Here is a 17368-nt window from a genome sequence, read left to right on the forward strand (position 1 = left end):
GAATAGGAAAGCACATCTTTATGTCATGTTTTGATTTAAAAAACTGAAGTGAATATGGAAGACCTACTGGATGTGTTTGGTTTTCCATTGTCAGTATCTCGCAGTTGAAATTCCAACAGTGCAACAGTGGTCTTGTGATGTAGAGTCAGGTAGGGAAGACATCTACTATCTGTTCTCCTTCCTCTCTTCTGAACCCTGGAATGTTCTGTTAGTGATTACTTGTTTCTACCTTTTCCAAACAGAAATCCCTTTGAGGCTGGTTGCTCTCGCTGCAGAATCCTCTGCCAGCACTGTTTCATTCCTTCTTTTGGGTTTCTAATCACCCTTTTCCTTCTTAGTTCATTATCCTTTGAGAAGGTTACGTGTTAAGCTGATGGAACTTTTTTGCTGCCCTTTCTGTTCTGAATAGAAATTTTTCACTTTGTTAAAAACTGGAATGCTTCTGAGCCCTGTCAGCTTAAAGTGGGAATGGAAGATGGAGAAGGGCAACGGAAGCTACCAAAAATATTTGAGAAGAATATGCTGTCTTAGCTTACAGGAAAACTATGTCACTGTAGCATTTCCAGAAGGCAACGTTCTGTACTGTAAGTGAAACTAGTCACAGATGTAGAAACTTCAACCAGTTTTTGTTTGTGGAAAAGCTTTGGCAGCAGTGTATTGCATTGCATGTCTGTGGATACAGGAGGACTTTTTTTTTTTTTTTTTGTGATGACAGAGGTCAGTTTTTTTTCCTTAAAGGGATAGATTTTTTTATTTTTTTTTCACTTTTTTGATAGCTTCACTTCATCTTTTTCTGATCTGATAACGTGTTAGTTTTTCAACTTTGCTTCTCTGTACAGCTCAGCTAAGAGACCTCGCATGTCCTGAAGTATATCCTGAAGTATACATAACCTTGGAGGATGGAAGTGGGTACCACTGAAAGCATCCTCCCCTCTAAGCTTCTGAGTATTCATCTATCTACACTTCAATTTCTGCCAGGATTAGAGCTGGGATTTTTAGCTGGCAGTGTCTGTTGATCTGCATTACCCAAAGAGTGTGGTACCTAGTACCAGTGGTAAAATGCTGGTAATGATTACTATTCATCTTTCATTTTCACAGTTTCTTCCAGATGCTGTTTGTTGCATGATCTCATGATAGCGTGCCTCAGACTAAGGCTTGTGGACCTGTCTTCTTTCAGCTGCATTTGCCATTGTTCTCAAGGATTGCTCTTCCTGAGCTTGATTTCTAGTTTGAGAGTTCAGGTAGTTGTTCAAGCATGCCAACAGGAATAATTGCCAAAATAATTTCGGGAGAAGATCTCCCAAGAAGCATAAATATCCCTAAGCAGGAGCCTTTTACATATGCTCGAATTGAAATGCTTGAAAATGTTTTTTGCTGCTGTGTGAAGGCAAATCTGTGGTCTGACTCAGGAGGTGGTGATAATATCTTCTCTTCAGGGGCTGAATTTGCGAAAGCCGGCTTCAAAGTGAATGTTGTCCATGCACCGTGGTAAAGTGGCGTTATGGCAACTGTGATAGAACTTGAACTGGTGAGATAATTTATAGCCTTGTCATCTCTAATGGTGCATGTTGCCGTAGATGGGAAGTCTCTGAGAACTTTGGGAAGATGAGGTACCTGCAGTATGTGAAGATTAAGGCTTGCTTCTCTTCTCATTCCCTCATATAACTTCATGGATCCCGCCTGATTATTGTAAACGTATCATTTTTAATGCAGCCATATCTTTGTAGCCACTGTAGGATCTCTTCTTGCTGTAGTATATCACAGACTCTGGTATTCTTCCACAGAGATTGTTCACTTCCTCTCCCTTGCTATTTTTCTTTATATTTCTTCGGTATGATTCTGATGTGGATCTCCAAAGTCCAGAACTGTTACCATGACTGCTTCCCATGAATGCTCTGCTCTGAAAGAGAATTTGGCCTAAAATCTCCTAAGAGAGCTAATCAGCAGTTAATAATGATCTGCTCAAGATGGCTCAGGCATTGCTATGTATTTATTGTAACCTTCTCAGTTTAGGTAGTGTTGTTACTATACCAGTTATACTAGTTGTATAAGTTATGGAGAGTAGCAGCAGAATTGCTGCTGGATACCTTTCCCATTCCTCTACTCCTTTAAGTAAAGAAATAGAAGCTGCTGGGGAAAGTACGTACCTCCTTTTGGTAAGGCTGTCTGAAAACATCTGTGGCTGTGTGAATGGAGAGGAAAATACTCCGGCTATCAGTTCGTTGCATTTGAGAAAGCTATTGAAAGATCCTGAAAGTGAGAAGGACAAATTGTACAGCTGATTTGCATGCCTGCTGCCCTGCCTCAAAATAGGATGCTTCCTGTCTCAAGGCACACAAGGATACTGTGTGTCTTAGCATCCTGACTCAGGACAGGAATGATGTTTCTCCATTGTGCAGCGACAAGCTCAAGGTGGAGGAATAGCCTTAGATGCATTTTTGTATTATTATTGAATCAGTCCTCAGCTCTTACCATTGTGTAAATCACCTAGTGGAATTTACAAAACAAAACAAAAAAGCAAGCTTGAGCTAGAGTAAATTCATAAAAGCTGTTCATTTACAGAAGTTGGTGGAGTATTTCTTTCGATCCTGATTTGTGCTTGACTTAAGCCTCAGAGAGCACGGTGCTCATATAAGACCAAATAATATATTAAAAATGCAGCATTTCTTCAATTAAATGGAGGATTTGTTTGGGGGTAATAATATTTTGCTTCAGAAATATGTCCTTCTGTATAGTCTTCACATTTTAAGCCTGAGCAAGTCAAAGCAACCACACAACAGAGCATCTTCTTTCACTACTTGGGTGGTGATGCTATGAGTTTAGAACAAAGCATTTTGTTTTTTTCCTAACCATTTTCATATATCTTGCTTTTGGCTTTTATGGGACATATCTCTACCATGTGCAAAGATGTTTGTGGAAATATGTTTTTGAAACTCAGGTCTGCCAGTTCTGGTTGATAACTGGAAGAGGTTGAAGTAATTGCTCTTTTTTATCTTAAGTGTTTCCCTTAAACTTTATTAGAAGGAGAACACAAACATACAGAAACTTCGATCCATAGTTTTTTGCCGCTTTTTCTTTCTTTCCTTTTTTTTTTTTTAATTAATAATTTGCTGAATCAGATTCCTTCTGATCACCCCTCCCTGTCTCCCAGTGCTTCGTTATTTCAAACTTTGATACTCTTATGTATGTGAACAGCTTTTATGGGCTCTGTAGCTGCACTGTCTTGAACAGAGATGATGAAATACAGTTTTCTAAAAGCAGTTGGCTTGTTCTTTCATTTCCTGTATCCTTCCAGGAAAGGGTTAAGGCCTGGCTGTTGATGTTAATACTAAAGCTTCTCTGCTGGCTTCCTGTCTTCAAAGCATCTATATGATGCTTCATATACTTCTCAGTGAAAGAGACAAGAAGTAAGTATTGCACTGCGCAGTGTTATTTCATCTGTGCTTGCCAGTTGTTTGAAAGTAATACCACCTGGCCAAAATATAATTCTTAGGTTGGAGCAGTAATAGGTGGAAATTGGAGCCAAGTACGTGGCAGAAACAGTAGCAGTTCTCTGAATCTGAGGGCTGAACAACGACATCGGCTCATGCTCCACAGTTGCTGTGCCCCAGTTATGTGCAGTACATACCTCAGTTCCCTTCAGTTTTAGCAAGTCTTTATGTCTTCTGCTTTTGAAATCACAGAATGCAAAGGACTGGAAGGGACATGATACACCAGAAATACACATCATAGCTATAGTTTTCCTAGAGATATTGCAGTGAAGTAAGTGAAATCAGTGGCTTACCTGAACTACTAATACATACCTTTTTGTTGCTTCATGTTCTTATCGTGATCTCACAAAAATATTACAGCGAGCTCAATTTGAATGGTTCTCTAAAGGCAGGTAATTTTCCCTGACGAGTCTAGTGCTGTTCCTTGATGGAGTGACAGCATCGGTGCACAAAGAAGCCGATGTCGTAGTTTTAGCTGTCCTAACTTCAGAAACCTGTAATATGGATTTCTCTTCTTCCTACCAATTTCCGTGTGATTTCCTCTTCCACAGGCCTGTCATGCTCTGTCATGCTCCCACTTAAATTTATTGAGCTAGCAGTCTCGTCTCTTCATGAAGTGGTCGCCAGTTGCCTGTTGAAAGCAACTGCATTTTGAAAATGCGTGAACATTACTGCAGAAATGAAAGTTGCAACTAATATTCTTCTCTGCATTATTGAAAGCTTAGATGGAGAAAATTCTTTTGTCTTGCCCAGAATAGAGAAACAGAATATCCTGAGATGGGAGGGACCCACAAGTGTCATCCAGTCCAATTTGAGGCTCCATGCCCAAAATTCAAACCCAGTGTCTGATAACATTGTCCAAATGCTCCCAGAATGCGCCCCAGCATCTGGGGCTGTGCCCACTGCCCGGGGCAGCCCATCTGTATCTACTGCCCTGTGGTGAAGGCCTTTTCCCTAACCCAGCTGCCCCTCCCCTGGCACAGTTCTATGCCGTTCCCTCGGGCACTGTTGTTGTCACAGAGAGCTCAGCCCTGCCCCACTGCTCCCTGTGAGGACCTGCAGCTGCCATCAGGCCTCCCCTCAGCCTGCCCTGCTCTGGGCTGAACAGACCCATGGACCTCAGCCATTCCTCACGCACCTTGCCCCCCCTTCTCCACCTTCCTTTGGATGCTCTGAAACTAAATCTTCCAACCCTGTATAACTTCGGGATGAGCTGCTCATGTGAAGCCCTATCCTACCAAAGCTCTACCTAGTTTCAGTACATAGTAGTATTTATCATCACTGTTAAGTGAGAGCTATGTTGCCTTCTTTCTTCTGAGTGAACTCTTTATTTGTATAGCCCTTCAGTAGCTGAAGGTGGAGATAAATGAAAGAGACATTTTTACCAATGTTACTAAAAAGTAGTTTACTGGCTTTATAAGTCATGTGATTTCACATAATTTCACACTGCATTTCCTTATGTAAAATAAGGATGTAGATTCACAGGGTGGCGTTTAGTGGTCTCCATTTAGACTGAGCAATAGTTACCCAGAAAGCATATCTCCCATTTTCTATGTGGTTTAGTAAAACTCAAGGTCTTGGAAGAGAACTGCTTCTGTTCTAGGAGGAACTGATGCTGTAAACTCCGGACAAAATCTGCTGATGCTTATGAATTGTACAGCACTCCAAGTTGTGCTGTCTAGTATTTACAAGGCTATTTAGACCACAGCATTTCAGGAACGATTGACTAAGATAAAATTAAGACATCTCTGCTCAGGTATTAAAATAAAACTGCCCTTCAGTCCCAATAATGTGGAAAACTTTCAAACTTAATTTAGAAAAATACTGCTGGAGTACGATTTTAGTGATCAGTAGAAAACACTGTGTTTTATCTTCTGTTTTATCTTTTAATTAGACCTATTTGGTGCTCTTGTTACATGTTGCTAATCTGTTCTACTAATAAGTCAACATCAATCAACTGGCAACTAGCAAATGGGGCAGTGTAAGTCTGCTACCTTTATCAATGCTGAAGCTGAACTCCATTTGTTATTTTCATTGTCTTGAAGGCTTGGAGTATTTTTCATGTTTATCTCATATTCTAAAGTAATTTCATTAATGAATACATTTTAAACATTGTCTACTCCTGCCCACTAAAAACATGAGTAGGGAGAAAAGGTGAATTTAGACTGGAGGAGGCAAAGGAAAAAAAAAAAAGCTTTTGGTAAGCGTTCTGTATGAAATTATTAACTTGAGAATGGATTCTTGATACTATCTCACTATTATTATACTTCATGAAGTCTGGGATCCACTTTTAGTTTGTGATACTGCTTTTTTTTAAAGTTAAATCCAATGGCTGACATATTGTGCAATGAAAATTGAAAATATTTTCAAAATCTACAAAGGCTTGGTTACCTGTCAGTTTTAAATAGGATACTGCATGAAGCTGTAGTTAAATATTCTTAACTGTAGCTTATCATTTGATGTTTTCCCTGCAAGCTGGGTTATTAAGTGTCATGTTTGAAATGTTTATAAGAGAGACATGATATATCTCATAGTCTTTGGAAAAGAAAGCAGATAGTTTTAATTAATGTCTGTTGTTAGTTTCCACCATGGGAGGTTAGGTAAAGATTTTCATCCCCAAAGATGAAGTAATTACATGCTTTATATTCTCATAAAAACTACTGCTCTTCAGTGTTCTAGATAGACTTGAGCTCTCCACCTTAAGGATAAATTATTGATGAAAATTTATTGCAATATATAAAATCATTACTTGAAGATGAATGAGGAAAACAATACTATTTCTTTGGACACAAGAAGCATTGAGCTCAGTCTTAAAATATTTTTTGCAGTATAATACACTATAAAAATGCTTGAACGTGTCACATATATTTTACGATTTAAAGTACAGAAATTTAAGCAAAATGTCCATCTTTCAGATATAAGAAATATTACATGACCTCTGGCTTAGGAATTTTGTGTATGGCTGCCAGAAGCTGGCAGTATATGCCAATGGAAGGATGAGTCTAAACATGCATTCAGTGTTAAGTTTTTAAAATGTTCTGTCTGCTGTTGACTGCTTCTGGAAAGATGGTACTTAGCTGGATGATGTAGGGCAGGTTAGTGGTGTAATCAAGGACAGGATAGTTGGTGGGATATTGGTAATCACTGTGAGGCTCTTCACTTGTAGGTGTAGGTAAAATATTTCTAAAATACATGAATTAGAAGGTAAGTTTTAAACAGCTGTATGTTTTTACAGTTGCAGAAGAGGAGTATATAGTGGTGAGATAGGGGTGAATAATATTTCAACTGCTTACTCATTTGGTAATTTTGAGCTATAATCATATGTAGTAAAGCAGGTAATAGCTACAGTAGATGATATCTGTATTTTAGCTTTGTAGGAACTTAAAGATCAGTGGCTGCGTTGGGCAGCCTGTATAGTCTGAAGGAGTACTATTTTACGCTACAAAATGTTATCTGGGTAGAGAAACTTTTCCCCGTGTTTTTCTTTTTTCTTTTTGTTTTAAATATCAGACTTTGAAAGGGAAAATACTGTTCTTATGAAACATGTACCTACAGTACTCAATGTAGTTTGTGGAAGATTTTCAGCTTCGTTGTTTCTTCTGGGCCACTAGGGGGCATGGGACGACACTTTTTTTTTTTTAACTTTTCTTTCCTGTGCCCTGTCATCTGCATATTGATCTCCTGTTCTTCTTTGTTGATTTTATTTCATAAGTTTCTCGTATCTGAATTCAGTCTGTGTAGATTCTAGGGCCTGTGCCCTACATCTCAATTAACATAGCCTGGATCTATTGTCGAGATGCATGTTTGTCATTTGAGAAACAGTAAGGTTTTTACATGTGTTACATTTTTAAAACCTGTTAGTGTGCTGGGAGTGCATAAAACTAAGAACAGAATGAAACACTGAATCAGCATTTTGCACAGTCTGGAAAATGAGGGGACAAACTTACCAACTGTAAAATAAATTTAAAAAAAAAAAGGCTAAAACTTATCTTCTGCATAATTACAAAGAACTGCTGTAGAGATGAAATTAGAGAAATGACTAGCAGAGCTCAAGAGGATGACTGGTATCTTGTGTTAAGGGGTGCATTTTTCTACAGACTTGTGAAACTGAGCAGAATTTAAAAGACAGTGCTCATGACAGCTTTAAAAGAAGGCTTAATCCCTTGCAAACTACAGAAGTTGGAATTAGTTGGCTTTTGAATGAGGCAATTTGTACATTAAGAAGAAAATGGAAGGCTCTTATGTGAATGATTGTCAAGGGGGGAAAAAGTCTAATACACTAAGGCTGTCTCTGATACTATTCTATTATGCTTCCTACTTTCCATAGGAAAGTGTTTAACTTGCCATTAAAAGCATAGATCACAGAATGATTGTCTATTGAATGACTATTATTTGTATTTTGTGTACTGGGTGAAATACAAACCCTTGAATCCGCAGGTGATTTTGTTGCAATTACAACTTTTTTGACAAAACAAAGTTAGACACTATATTTTGGGGTCTGTCCACAACTTTAAAAATAGAGAAAAAAACACCCAATTCCTTTTTGTCTTTTATTATCGTTAAGTTGAAGTCTTTCTGAGGAACGAAATAAACCGTTGTTAAAATTTAGTAACCTTAAAATTTGTTAGGTGATATGGCCTCTTGTGATTGTGGAAAAGCTAACACATTCACTATTTGGAGGGGGGAAAAAAAGCATACCCCAAGTGATTTGGAATGGGTGGCTTAGGACATCAGAGAGCAGTGCCATCCTAGGCATCTTCCCCTCCTGCGCTACCTCTTGTACTCCAACACTACAGTAATTAAATGACATAAATTGCTTTGTGCAATTTGTCTGCACCTCTCTTTCCAGGTTACTTTGGAGCTACTTTGACTTCTTTTGGTGTGCTGATGTTATCTTTTGTCCTTCCTTCTGTGGTGTACACTAGAATCATCTATAGAATCCTGTTCTCCAGAAACTGAATATGACATTCAAAGTGCAGATGCTATCGGATTGAACCGTCTTCTTACAGAACACTATTGATTGGCTAATTATACAGATTCTTAGAATACTCAGGCAGTTAAAGAAATCTTTTTTAGTGCTTCTGTTTATTTCTCTCCACATTTCACTGAAAATAGAAAACCATTTATTGAAATGTTTCACTTGTAGAGGGAACAACTACTGTATTTATGTTCTGTTAATTCCATCATGCTATGACTGTCTTAAAAAAAAAAAAAAAGAAAGCTTTCCCTTTGGTGTTCTGATGTGGTAGCAAATTAAAATGTTTTCTGCACATTTTTGACATACATGAAAAATTTGATTTAGGCATATTTGGTACTGGAAACAATGTGACCTCTTTGGAATATTTTCATATCACTTTTCTTATTTTTTTTTCATGTTACGAGAGTAGTTTTTTTGTGTAGGTTTGATTTCTTCCTTATTTTGTCTTCATATAAAATACAGAATATTTTTGAGATAATACTTTTACTGTGAAATTGATGTAAAAGAAAAAAATAAATCAAGAATTAGTCTAAGAAGTAATTAAATTTGCTTTTTTCTTTATACAGGGCCAGCTTTCAATATTGCAAGAAAAAATAGATCACCTTGAGCGCCTTTTGGCAGAAAATAATGAGATTATTTCAAACATACGAGATTCTGTGATCAATCTGAGTGAATCAGTAAAAGATGGTCAGAAAAATCCAGTGGCTATAAACTTCAGTCAAGGATCCCAGTCCGAGCTCTTTCCTTCTGCTCCCACTCTGCTTTCAGTTGATTCTGAAGATTGTTTGTTTGCTTCAAAAAGTGGAAGTCGTACTTCAGGTGTGCAGGTAAGCAGAATGACTTTTTTATTCTCCTAGTTGCCATTACCTTTTATAGTTCTGAAAACATCTACATATACCGGTAGAAGCCTGCAACTAAGCCTCTTACCTAAGAACTGTTCAACTGGCTGTTGTTGTATTTAACAGAAAATGTTGCGAAACTGTTCCTTTCTACCTTTTCTAAACTGTCTAGAAACAAAATGTAATTATGATGATCCAACATGTCAGAGTGCTTTAAAGTTCTTAAAAACAAACAGTATGAAATTAATTGCTTCTTTTTGTTTATTGCTCAGTATCCTCAGAAGTTCTTAGAGGCTCTCAAATTCATTCTTATTTCTTGAAATTATTGTAAAAACTGGTGTAGGATAATCTGGGAATATTAATCTTAATTTAAACAGGTTTTACTTTTAGTGGTATATATGTAGATGGGTCATGAAAAGGAGATGAAACTTGCTTAGTAGTTAATTGTTTATAAGGATCTGCAATATTGTGCTCTACTTTGCATATCAGTTGTGTGTTTTGATGTTCTCATATATCTCCAGTCTGTATAGACACTTTCCTCCAATAATAGGAACATATACGCTGTTGACTGGTTGGTGTGAACTGGTCAGGCAGGAGTTTTAAAAGTCAAATTCTTCAAGCTAAATTTATTTCACTTTCTGGTGATGCCTGTGAGTTCATTGACTCTTATATATTCAGTTTTAATGCAGTGTTTCAGGAGTGCTAAGAATACTGTGTGAAGTTTGTGATCTGTATGGTTTTTGGGAGTCTTGCGGGAGTGCTATAAATATTCATAGTACTCTAAAGCAAAGATTACATTTTGAATTCCAGCTTTCTCTTATTCTACAAGTGAAAGTGTTTCTATTGGAGGCAAAAGACAGTGGACTAAAGATGAATAAGTTTACACATCTGAACAATTGTAACCTCTGATTTATCATTTATAGTGCTTTTCAGCTCTTCAGGGATAGGCACTTCCTTAATATGTCTCTCATGGAGAAAGATTTTTAAGGGTAGTAATATCTAATTTACTGTTTGTATTGCATGTTAAGACTTATGCATTAGCCATAAATTGTTATCATGATGGTGGATTGTTAACAAGTTATTCCTCTCACAGTCTGTTTTTGTATCAAGTTTTCTTGGGTGCATTAGAAGAAGGTTAAAGTGAATACGAATTTTAAGAATTTTGAGGTAAAATGACTACAGGATCTGCTAACTTGCCATGATTAGCAAGTATGTGTTTTGTAGCAGTGTTTCATCTATCGAATGGTATTACTGTGCTCTTTATATCTGTTGTAGCTTCCATGGAAATAAACGGAATTCCTTTTGGAGCTATCTATGTAATTTGCTGTATGGTGGTTTTCCTTACTTTTAAGTCTGTATGCAGTTATATATAGGTAGCAGGAAATGTTCTCAGTGCTGTTCCTGGAATCTCACTTACACAGGCTGAGAATGTCAGTGAATCAGTACCTTGTAATCATGTGTTATCGGCCATATATTATTAAGTAAGTGTAATATTGCTTTATGTACAATTTATTGTTGTGCTAGTCGGAGTCACATTTCAGTTATGGAATCTAAAATCTTGGTGTTAGTCGATTCCTGGTAGCACCAGTTAACCTAAGTTAACTAATCTAAGTTGCTGTGTTTGAATGGCTCTACTGTGTAATGACTCACCAAGGATGATATACTCTGCAACCTCAGTTTATTTATTTTCTTTCAGATTTTATGGAGTGAGAAATTCTGAGCAGATTATTTGAAGAGTATTTTTAAAGTTTTTAAACAGCTTATGAGTGTTAATTATCTGCTGTTCATAAATATTAACTAAATATTAACTTAAAACTATTGATTTGGACCTTTATTCTTCTGTGTTTGTCTTTAAAGAGAATGTATGACAAAGAAATGAGAGATTAGAAAGAAATGAGAGAGCATAGATGAGATTTAATGTTTGGATAATAATTGCGATGGAGAACGAACGCAGAAGATGCTTCACAGAATTAATTATGGGAATCCATTATAGTTATCCGTAATGGAGAGGCCATTAGGAGAACAGATTCAAATTTAGATTAAAAACCTCTGGTATTTCAATGAGAAATATTACTAGGTTTTGTTATTCCAAGAGGTTTATTTTCTTTGCATAAGCTGGTGGAAATGGTGTACTAATAACATGAGAACCAAAAGGTTCTTGGATAGTATTGGTGAAGGATGATTTTTAACGGGAAAATTGTAAAACAAGAAATGACACACTTAATTACTTACAACATCCTTCCTACTTTATGGTGTAATAGAGCTGGCTGCTGAAAATAACATTCAGCTGAGAATTTAACTGATTGCGAGGTACGTCCTCTTTGTCCCCTTCAACCACTGTACTATCTAATATTGTGCATAGTAATGTTACTCTGTTTAAAACTAAGCATGAGTTCTGCTGTTTTTTTCTTTTTTCTTTTTTTTTTTTTTTTAAGAGAAAAAAAGTGACCTGAAGAGGCATGAATTGTGCTTTTAATTTCTCTAGTTTGCACATCTGCAAATTCTCAGGGTAGTGTGTTTCAATGCCTTACTACCCTGTAACTAAAGAATCTGTATGTAACTCCTAACATAAATTCCCCCTTTTGTAGTTTAAAGCCATTGCCTCTTGTCTTATCAAAGTCAAACCATGTAAAAATTTGATCTGCCTCCTGTTATATGCTCCTCTCTAGTACTGGAAGGATGCAGTGAAGTTTCTCCAGAGCCTTCTCTTCTGCAGGCCAAACAAGCCCAGCTCCCTTAAACTTTTTCTGTAGGAGAGATGTTCCAGCCCTCTGATTATCGTCATGGCCCTCCTCTGGACCATGAAGTTCAGGGTCTGCTTTATTTGCCATGGCCATATTCCTTAAGATCATGAATTCAACCAGGGCATTTTTGTTCAGCTTCTCATTAGTTGAGCTCTTAAGCTTTGATAAGGTGATTCTTGAATACTAAACACTTCTTTTGGGTCCTTCTTCTCTTCAGGGCCTTATTTGTTGAGACTCTTCCAAGGAAAGAGACTGAGGTCAGCTCCTTTGTAGTCAGCTTGTATTCCTTCATTTCTACACTGTAGTTTTTGGAGCCATCTTGCTTTGTCTCACTGTAGGCCCTTTGATAGTCAACCCTCTCAGTTAATTCCCTCCCTCACAGGTCTGCTGAAAACTCTCTCTTAACCATCATTCCAGCAGAAAGCTCTCACTACCATGGAATCCATTTTGCAGGCAAAGATCACTTTGTCCTGCCAAATGAGAAGTGTCCCATTTCTTCTGAGCAGAAACTGACCTGCAGACAGCGGTGTCATGGTCATAGAATCTCAAATTCTGTTTTCAACACCATTTCTGCACCCAGTTATTGATCTCAGCTGTCACATCTTTTCCCCTCAGTGTCTGGATTGAAAAAAACACCACCTGGACTTCCCTGTCCTTGATGATGGCCTCTTGAGCCCTGTAGTCACTTCTAAAATTGCACAGGTTGCCCTTGGCAGTGTCATTTCTGCCCATGGAAGAGCAACAACAGGTAGTAGTCAGGGAGCTGAGCAAGTCTGGAGCTCTGCAACAGTCTGCATCTGGACCCCTGGCAGGAAGCAAACCTCAATAGATGGCACACCAGGTCATTGAGTTATTTCAGAGAACTCCCAAGATTTGTTTCCTGAGTTGCAGTTCCCATATCATGAACCATGTGAGCATAGTTTCAGATCCCTTTTTATCTAATGCATATTATATGGTTATATATATATATATATATATATGATTAATATATATTGAGTATATTGTGGACTGTATGAATTGGCATCTTGCAGAATGTAGAAACCCCTATATGAAATTCAGGTATTGCACATTAGAAAGACTCATAGGAATGTGTGTGCCTCCCATGAATTCTTGCCTTTTAAATAAATATTTTTTTATGTTTGGTGCTTCAAAAGAATTTTTCAGTCCTATGTTCTGTTATTGGTAACAGGCAAATTTGAGGAGTATGCACGTCATTTTCCACAAAGAAGAAATATGATTCATAGAATCTTTCATAGAAGAATCATATTTCTTGAAAATCAAATCCTAGGAAAGCAAGGAAATGTTTTTCGCCTAGTATCCGTATAACACTTCCTTGTTCTCCTTGAACAGACAGAACAAAATGTATGTGCCTGCTACTGTTGCACCTGTATTTTCTTTTAAGCAGTGTTGTTGGAAGGTGGAAGCAATTCTGGCACAGCTGTGATGGGACTTTATCTCATGCAACCCAGATAATTAGTCAAGGCTCAAGTGAGGCACTAGGTGAGGTCTAGGTTTATGATGGCTTATGTTCCAACTTGTGTTTATGTGCATGTACAATCTTAGTCCTGAACACAGTTTGTGCTTTATGTATTTAAATTATATTTTTCCTGAATGTGTGCCTTCCTCTTAGATGGTTCTCTCTAGGTGAGATTCAGTGGCTTTTTCTTCTTTCCTGAAAGCATGTGAAGACTGACAATTCCAAATGCCATGTGTCTGTTAATTTTTCTTCCTAGCTCAGTCATGAGTTGTTTAACTTGAGTTGTAGGAGCAGGTGTAGAAGTATACCAAAAGAATAAAACTCTTTCTTGACTGCTGCTTTCAATTTTGCCCAGTTCTTGGGAGTGCTGAGTAAATTTCACACAGCTGACATTTGTTTTGGGCCCAACTAAGCCTCTGGCTTGATTTGTAAGTAAATAAAAAAAGAGTTAAAATGGCTTTTTTCCCTCTTTTTAATTCTTGACAGACTTGTGTATATTAGAATATAACTTCTAAAATGCACACATCTGTTTGGGAAAAATGTTATGATATCTTTTTTCCTAAAACTGCTTGCATAATTCAAAAATACAAAGCAACCTTTGAAGGTATGCAAGGAGCTTCATCTTAACAATTAATCTCTCCCTTTGTAACAAACAGGCTGATCCAGTGGTATTGCTGGTTTTTGAAGAAAATAGCTTTGGTTTAATGTAATTCTTTTTGATGAATTTCTATTTTATATTTTATATTTATTTCTTTTTAGATGTCAGATGTCTATGACATTCTTCCTTTCGATAATCCAGATGGTGGCGTTTGGAAACAAGGATTTGATATTACGTACAATGAAAATGAATGGGACAATGAACCACTTCAGGTTTTTGTTGTGCCTCATTCACATAATGATCCAGGTAATACTTCTTATTTGGGTATGGAAAGGCTTTTGAATTAAGTAAGATACATACTAAAATTTCTGTTATAATCTGAGTGTTTTTGAAGCATGCTACATGATTTATTATATCTAAGTTTAGCAAAACAGTCAAAGAAATACAATTTAAATGCTGTTGATTTCAAGGGACAACTTGTTTTGATAGACTTAGTAGTTGGATACATTAACTGGAGTTTAGAAGTTGAATGCTGTTACTAGAAAATAATTTTCTGTGTTTGTGTTGCTGTTAAACACAGCTTATTCATTGGTGCATCAAATAAAACCTGTTCTTATTTTGATTTCCTAGTGTAACTTGGATATTAAATCCTCAGCTTCTGCTAAAGGAATGTAGTTTCTGGTAGATGTTGCGTAGTCAAAAACTTCAGACTTACCATTGAAACTCCCTACTTAGCTGTCTGTCCCCTAGCCTAGGAAAGCTACAGTGGGATAATATGAAGTCTGCATTTAAGCTGAAATCTGACTAAGTAAGATCGGTAATTTGGATGTGACTTTGAAATGCTCAGGAAAAATAACCTCTGCACAACGTGCATGATGTTTGGGGGTTACAGGTGGAAGCTTAAAACAGCTTTGCTTAAAACTTCTTAGGTGTCCATTAACATCATGAGGTTTGATAAAGACTCAGTGTTCCTATACTAGTTTCTCTTCAAGTGCAGTATATGACAGTGAAGGGTAAGAGCCTGCATTTTCAGTCAACATTTTCCTTGCCTCTTTTCAGGAGCGCAGACTCTTTGATCACTGAATATTAACTTTCAGATCACTTGTTCTGCTGGACTTTTCCAAAACTAACCAGGAGATAGATGCTTTCTTACTCTAATGCTAAATATGCTGTTTTATAACTGCCTAACTAGATGTATGAGAATGGTAGGTTCATCCTTTTCCTACTTCGAAGTACACTACTCTGTTTACTCTCCATATAAGTTCCATAATGGCACAGTTTCTGACAAAGTCAGGGCTTTCCCTTGTGTATATATATCATTTAAGCATAGCCCTTTGTTCTTTTTTTTTTTTTTCTACAGGCTTTAGTAATCCTGTTGTTATTTTTATTGTTTCAACTTGTTCTCTAGACATTCCATCTGTAACAGTCTTCTATGTAAGATCAGATTGGTATGATTTCATTCTACTACCTGCCCTGTCTAACCAGGGCTTCATACAGAGCTGAACAATTTCTTTTGCTATTCTGGAAGGTCTCTCTGGACCTAACCTTCAGCTTTCTGACCTTCATTCTTTGCGTAATCTTTATATCTACAGATAATATAGTTGTGTAAAGACTTGAATTGGAAAAAAACTTCATCTAGTTCCAACTCCCCTGCTGTGGAAAGCCTTGCAATACTCCAGATGGAGCCTCATTAGGACCGAACAGGTGCAGCCCATGATACTGTTGGGCCTTTTGGGCTTCAAGCATTTGCTGGTGACTCATGTACAGCTTTCTGTCTACTAGGACCCCCAAGTCCTACTCTGTAGGGTTGTAATCAGCGAGTTCTCAGTCGGTACACACATCTAGGATTACTGCAACTCAAGTACAGCTCCTTGTGGCTGGCCTTGCTGGTCCTTATGAAGTCTTCATGGGCCCACAGCTCAGGCTTGTCCAGATACCTTTGGATAACTTCCTTTCTTTCTATTGTATCAGCTGTTCTACTTGGCTTAGTGTCATCTGCAAGCCTTGCTGAGGGTGCACTTGATCCCATTGTCTATGTCATTAATGCTAAAGTTGTTAAGGAGTTAGCTGTCCCAGTACCAACCTTTGGGGAATACCAGTCATCAGTGGCCTCCACTTGGACATGTAGCTGTTGATCACAGCCGTCCAGTGGGCTGCAGCTGTCCAACTAAATAGTCCATCCTTTGAATTCGTATCTCTGTAATTTAAAGATAAGGATGTGGTGCAGACCCATGTCAAAGGCCATGTGGACGTTGAGGTAGACGACATCCATTGTCTTTCCTTTGTCCACCAGTGCTGTTGCTCCATCATAGAAGGCCTCTAGATCAGTTGGGATGAGCTGTCTTGGATGAGCTCCTCATTTCACATGTGACTTAATATAGTGTCCAGGAGGATCTGCTCCATGATCTTTCCAGGTACAGACAATAAAAATTATTCTCTTGTCTTATTCCTGGTCTTCCTTTCTCCCTTTCTTAAAAATGAGAGCAATGCTTTCCTTTTTTCAATACCAAGGACTTTAACTGTCAGGCAGCCACATCAGCCAGCTAGTCCAGGACCTCAGAGTGCATGTCATTGGACCCCATAGATTGTGCACATCTAGCTTCATGAGGTGGACTTAGACTTCCTCTGCTCTTATGTTGCTTTTACGCTGAGGAATTTCGGTTCTAGGAGAGAAAAAAAAAAACACAAAACATTGGTAACAGATTGATGTTGTAGTTGCAGCTACTCAGTGCTGCACAGAGCCAAGGCTATATGCAGAGAAGGGCTCAAGAAGCTGTGAAGGAACAGAATTAGGACAGCTGGCTTGAACTGACCAAAGGGATATTCCATACCATATGACATAATGCTGAAGGAGTTTTGAACGAGGTGGGACTGCATCTTGCTCTCTTCCACTCCTTGGCAGGCTAACAGGGCATTGTCTGGAGGACAGTTAGTAATTGCTGGTGCATCATTTATTATATACATACATGTATATGTAGTCATAAGTATCATCCTCTTACTTTTCTCTGTCTTAGTCCATAGTTTTATTTCAACCCATGAATTCTGCATTTTTCTCTGTCATGGTTGGGTTGTTTGTTGTATGTAGGAAAAAGAAACCAAACAAGTGGAAAGCAAAAACCCTTTTGATTTGGCAGTATTATTAAACTTCCAAAACTGGCTTTACCAGAGCTAGTCCTGCCAGCCCCTTTTCTTGATTAACTTCTTATGTTGTCACTTGGAGAACTTTCTTACCCAGGAAGTA

General features: G+C 37.8%; 1 protein-coding gene across 3 annotated transcripts in view; it reads left to right on the forward strand.

Annotated features, from left to right (window-relative positions):
- Positions 1–17368, forward strand: part of MAN2A1 (mannosidase alpha class 2A member 1) — a 101191-nt gene that overhangs the window by 1801 nt on the left and 82022 nt on the right. For all 3 annotated transcript variants that reach the window (XR_014939255.1, XM_015849447.2, XM_085528492.1), the window contains exons 2-3: positions 9036–9296; positions 14289–14433. Coding sequence is in view for 2 of the 3 variants with exons in the window: in XM_015849447.2 (XP_015704933.2) it covers positions 9036–9296; positions 14289–14433 (406 nt within the window). In the remaining variant the exon portion in view is untranslated. The remainder of the gene's footprint in view (positions 1–9035; positions 9297–14288; positions 14434–17368) is intronic.

Source organism: Coturnix japonica, chromosome Z (genome assembly GCF_054131305.1).
Source record: "Coturnix japonica strain WE chromosome Z, WE-NBRP24, whole genome shotgun sequence".
Taxonomy (NCBI): domain Eukaryota; kingdom Metazoa; phylum Chordata; class Aves; order Galliformes; family Phasianidae; genus Coturnix; species Coturnix japonica.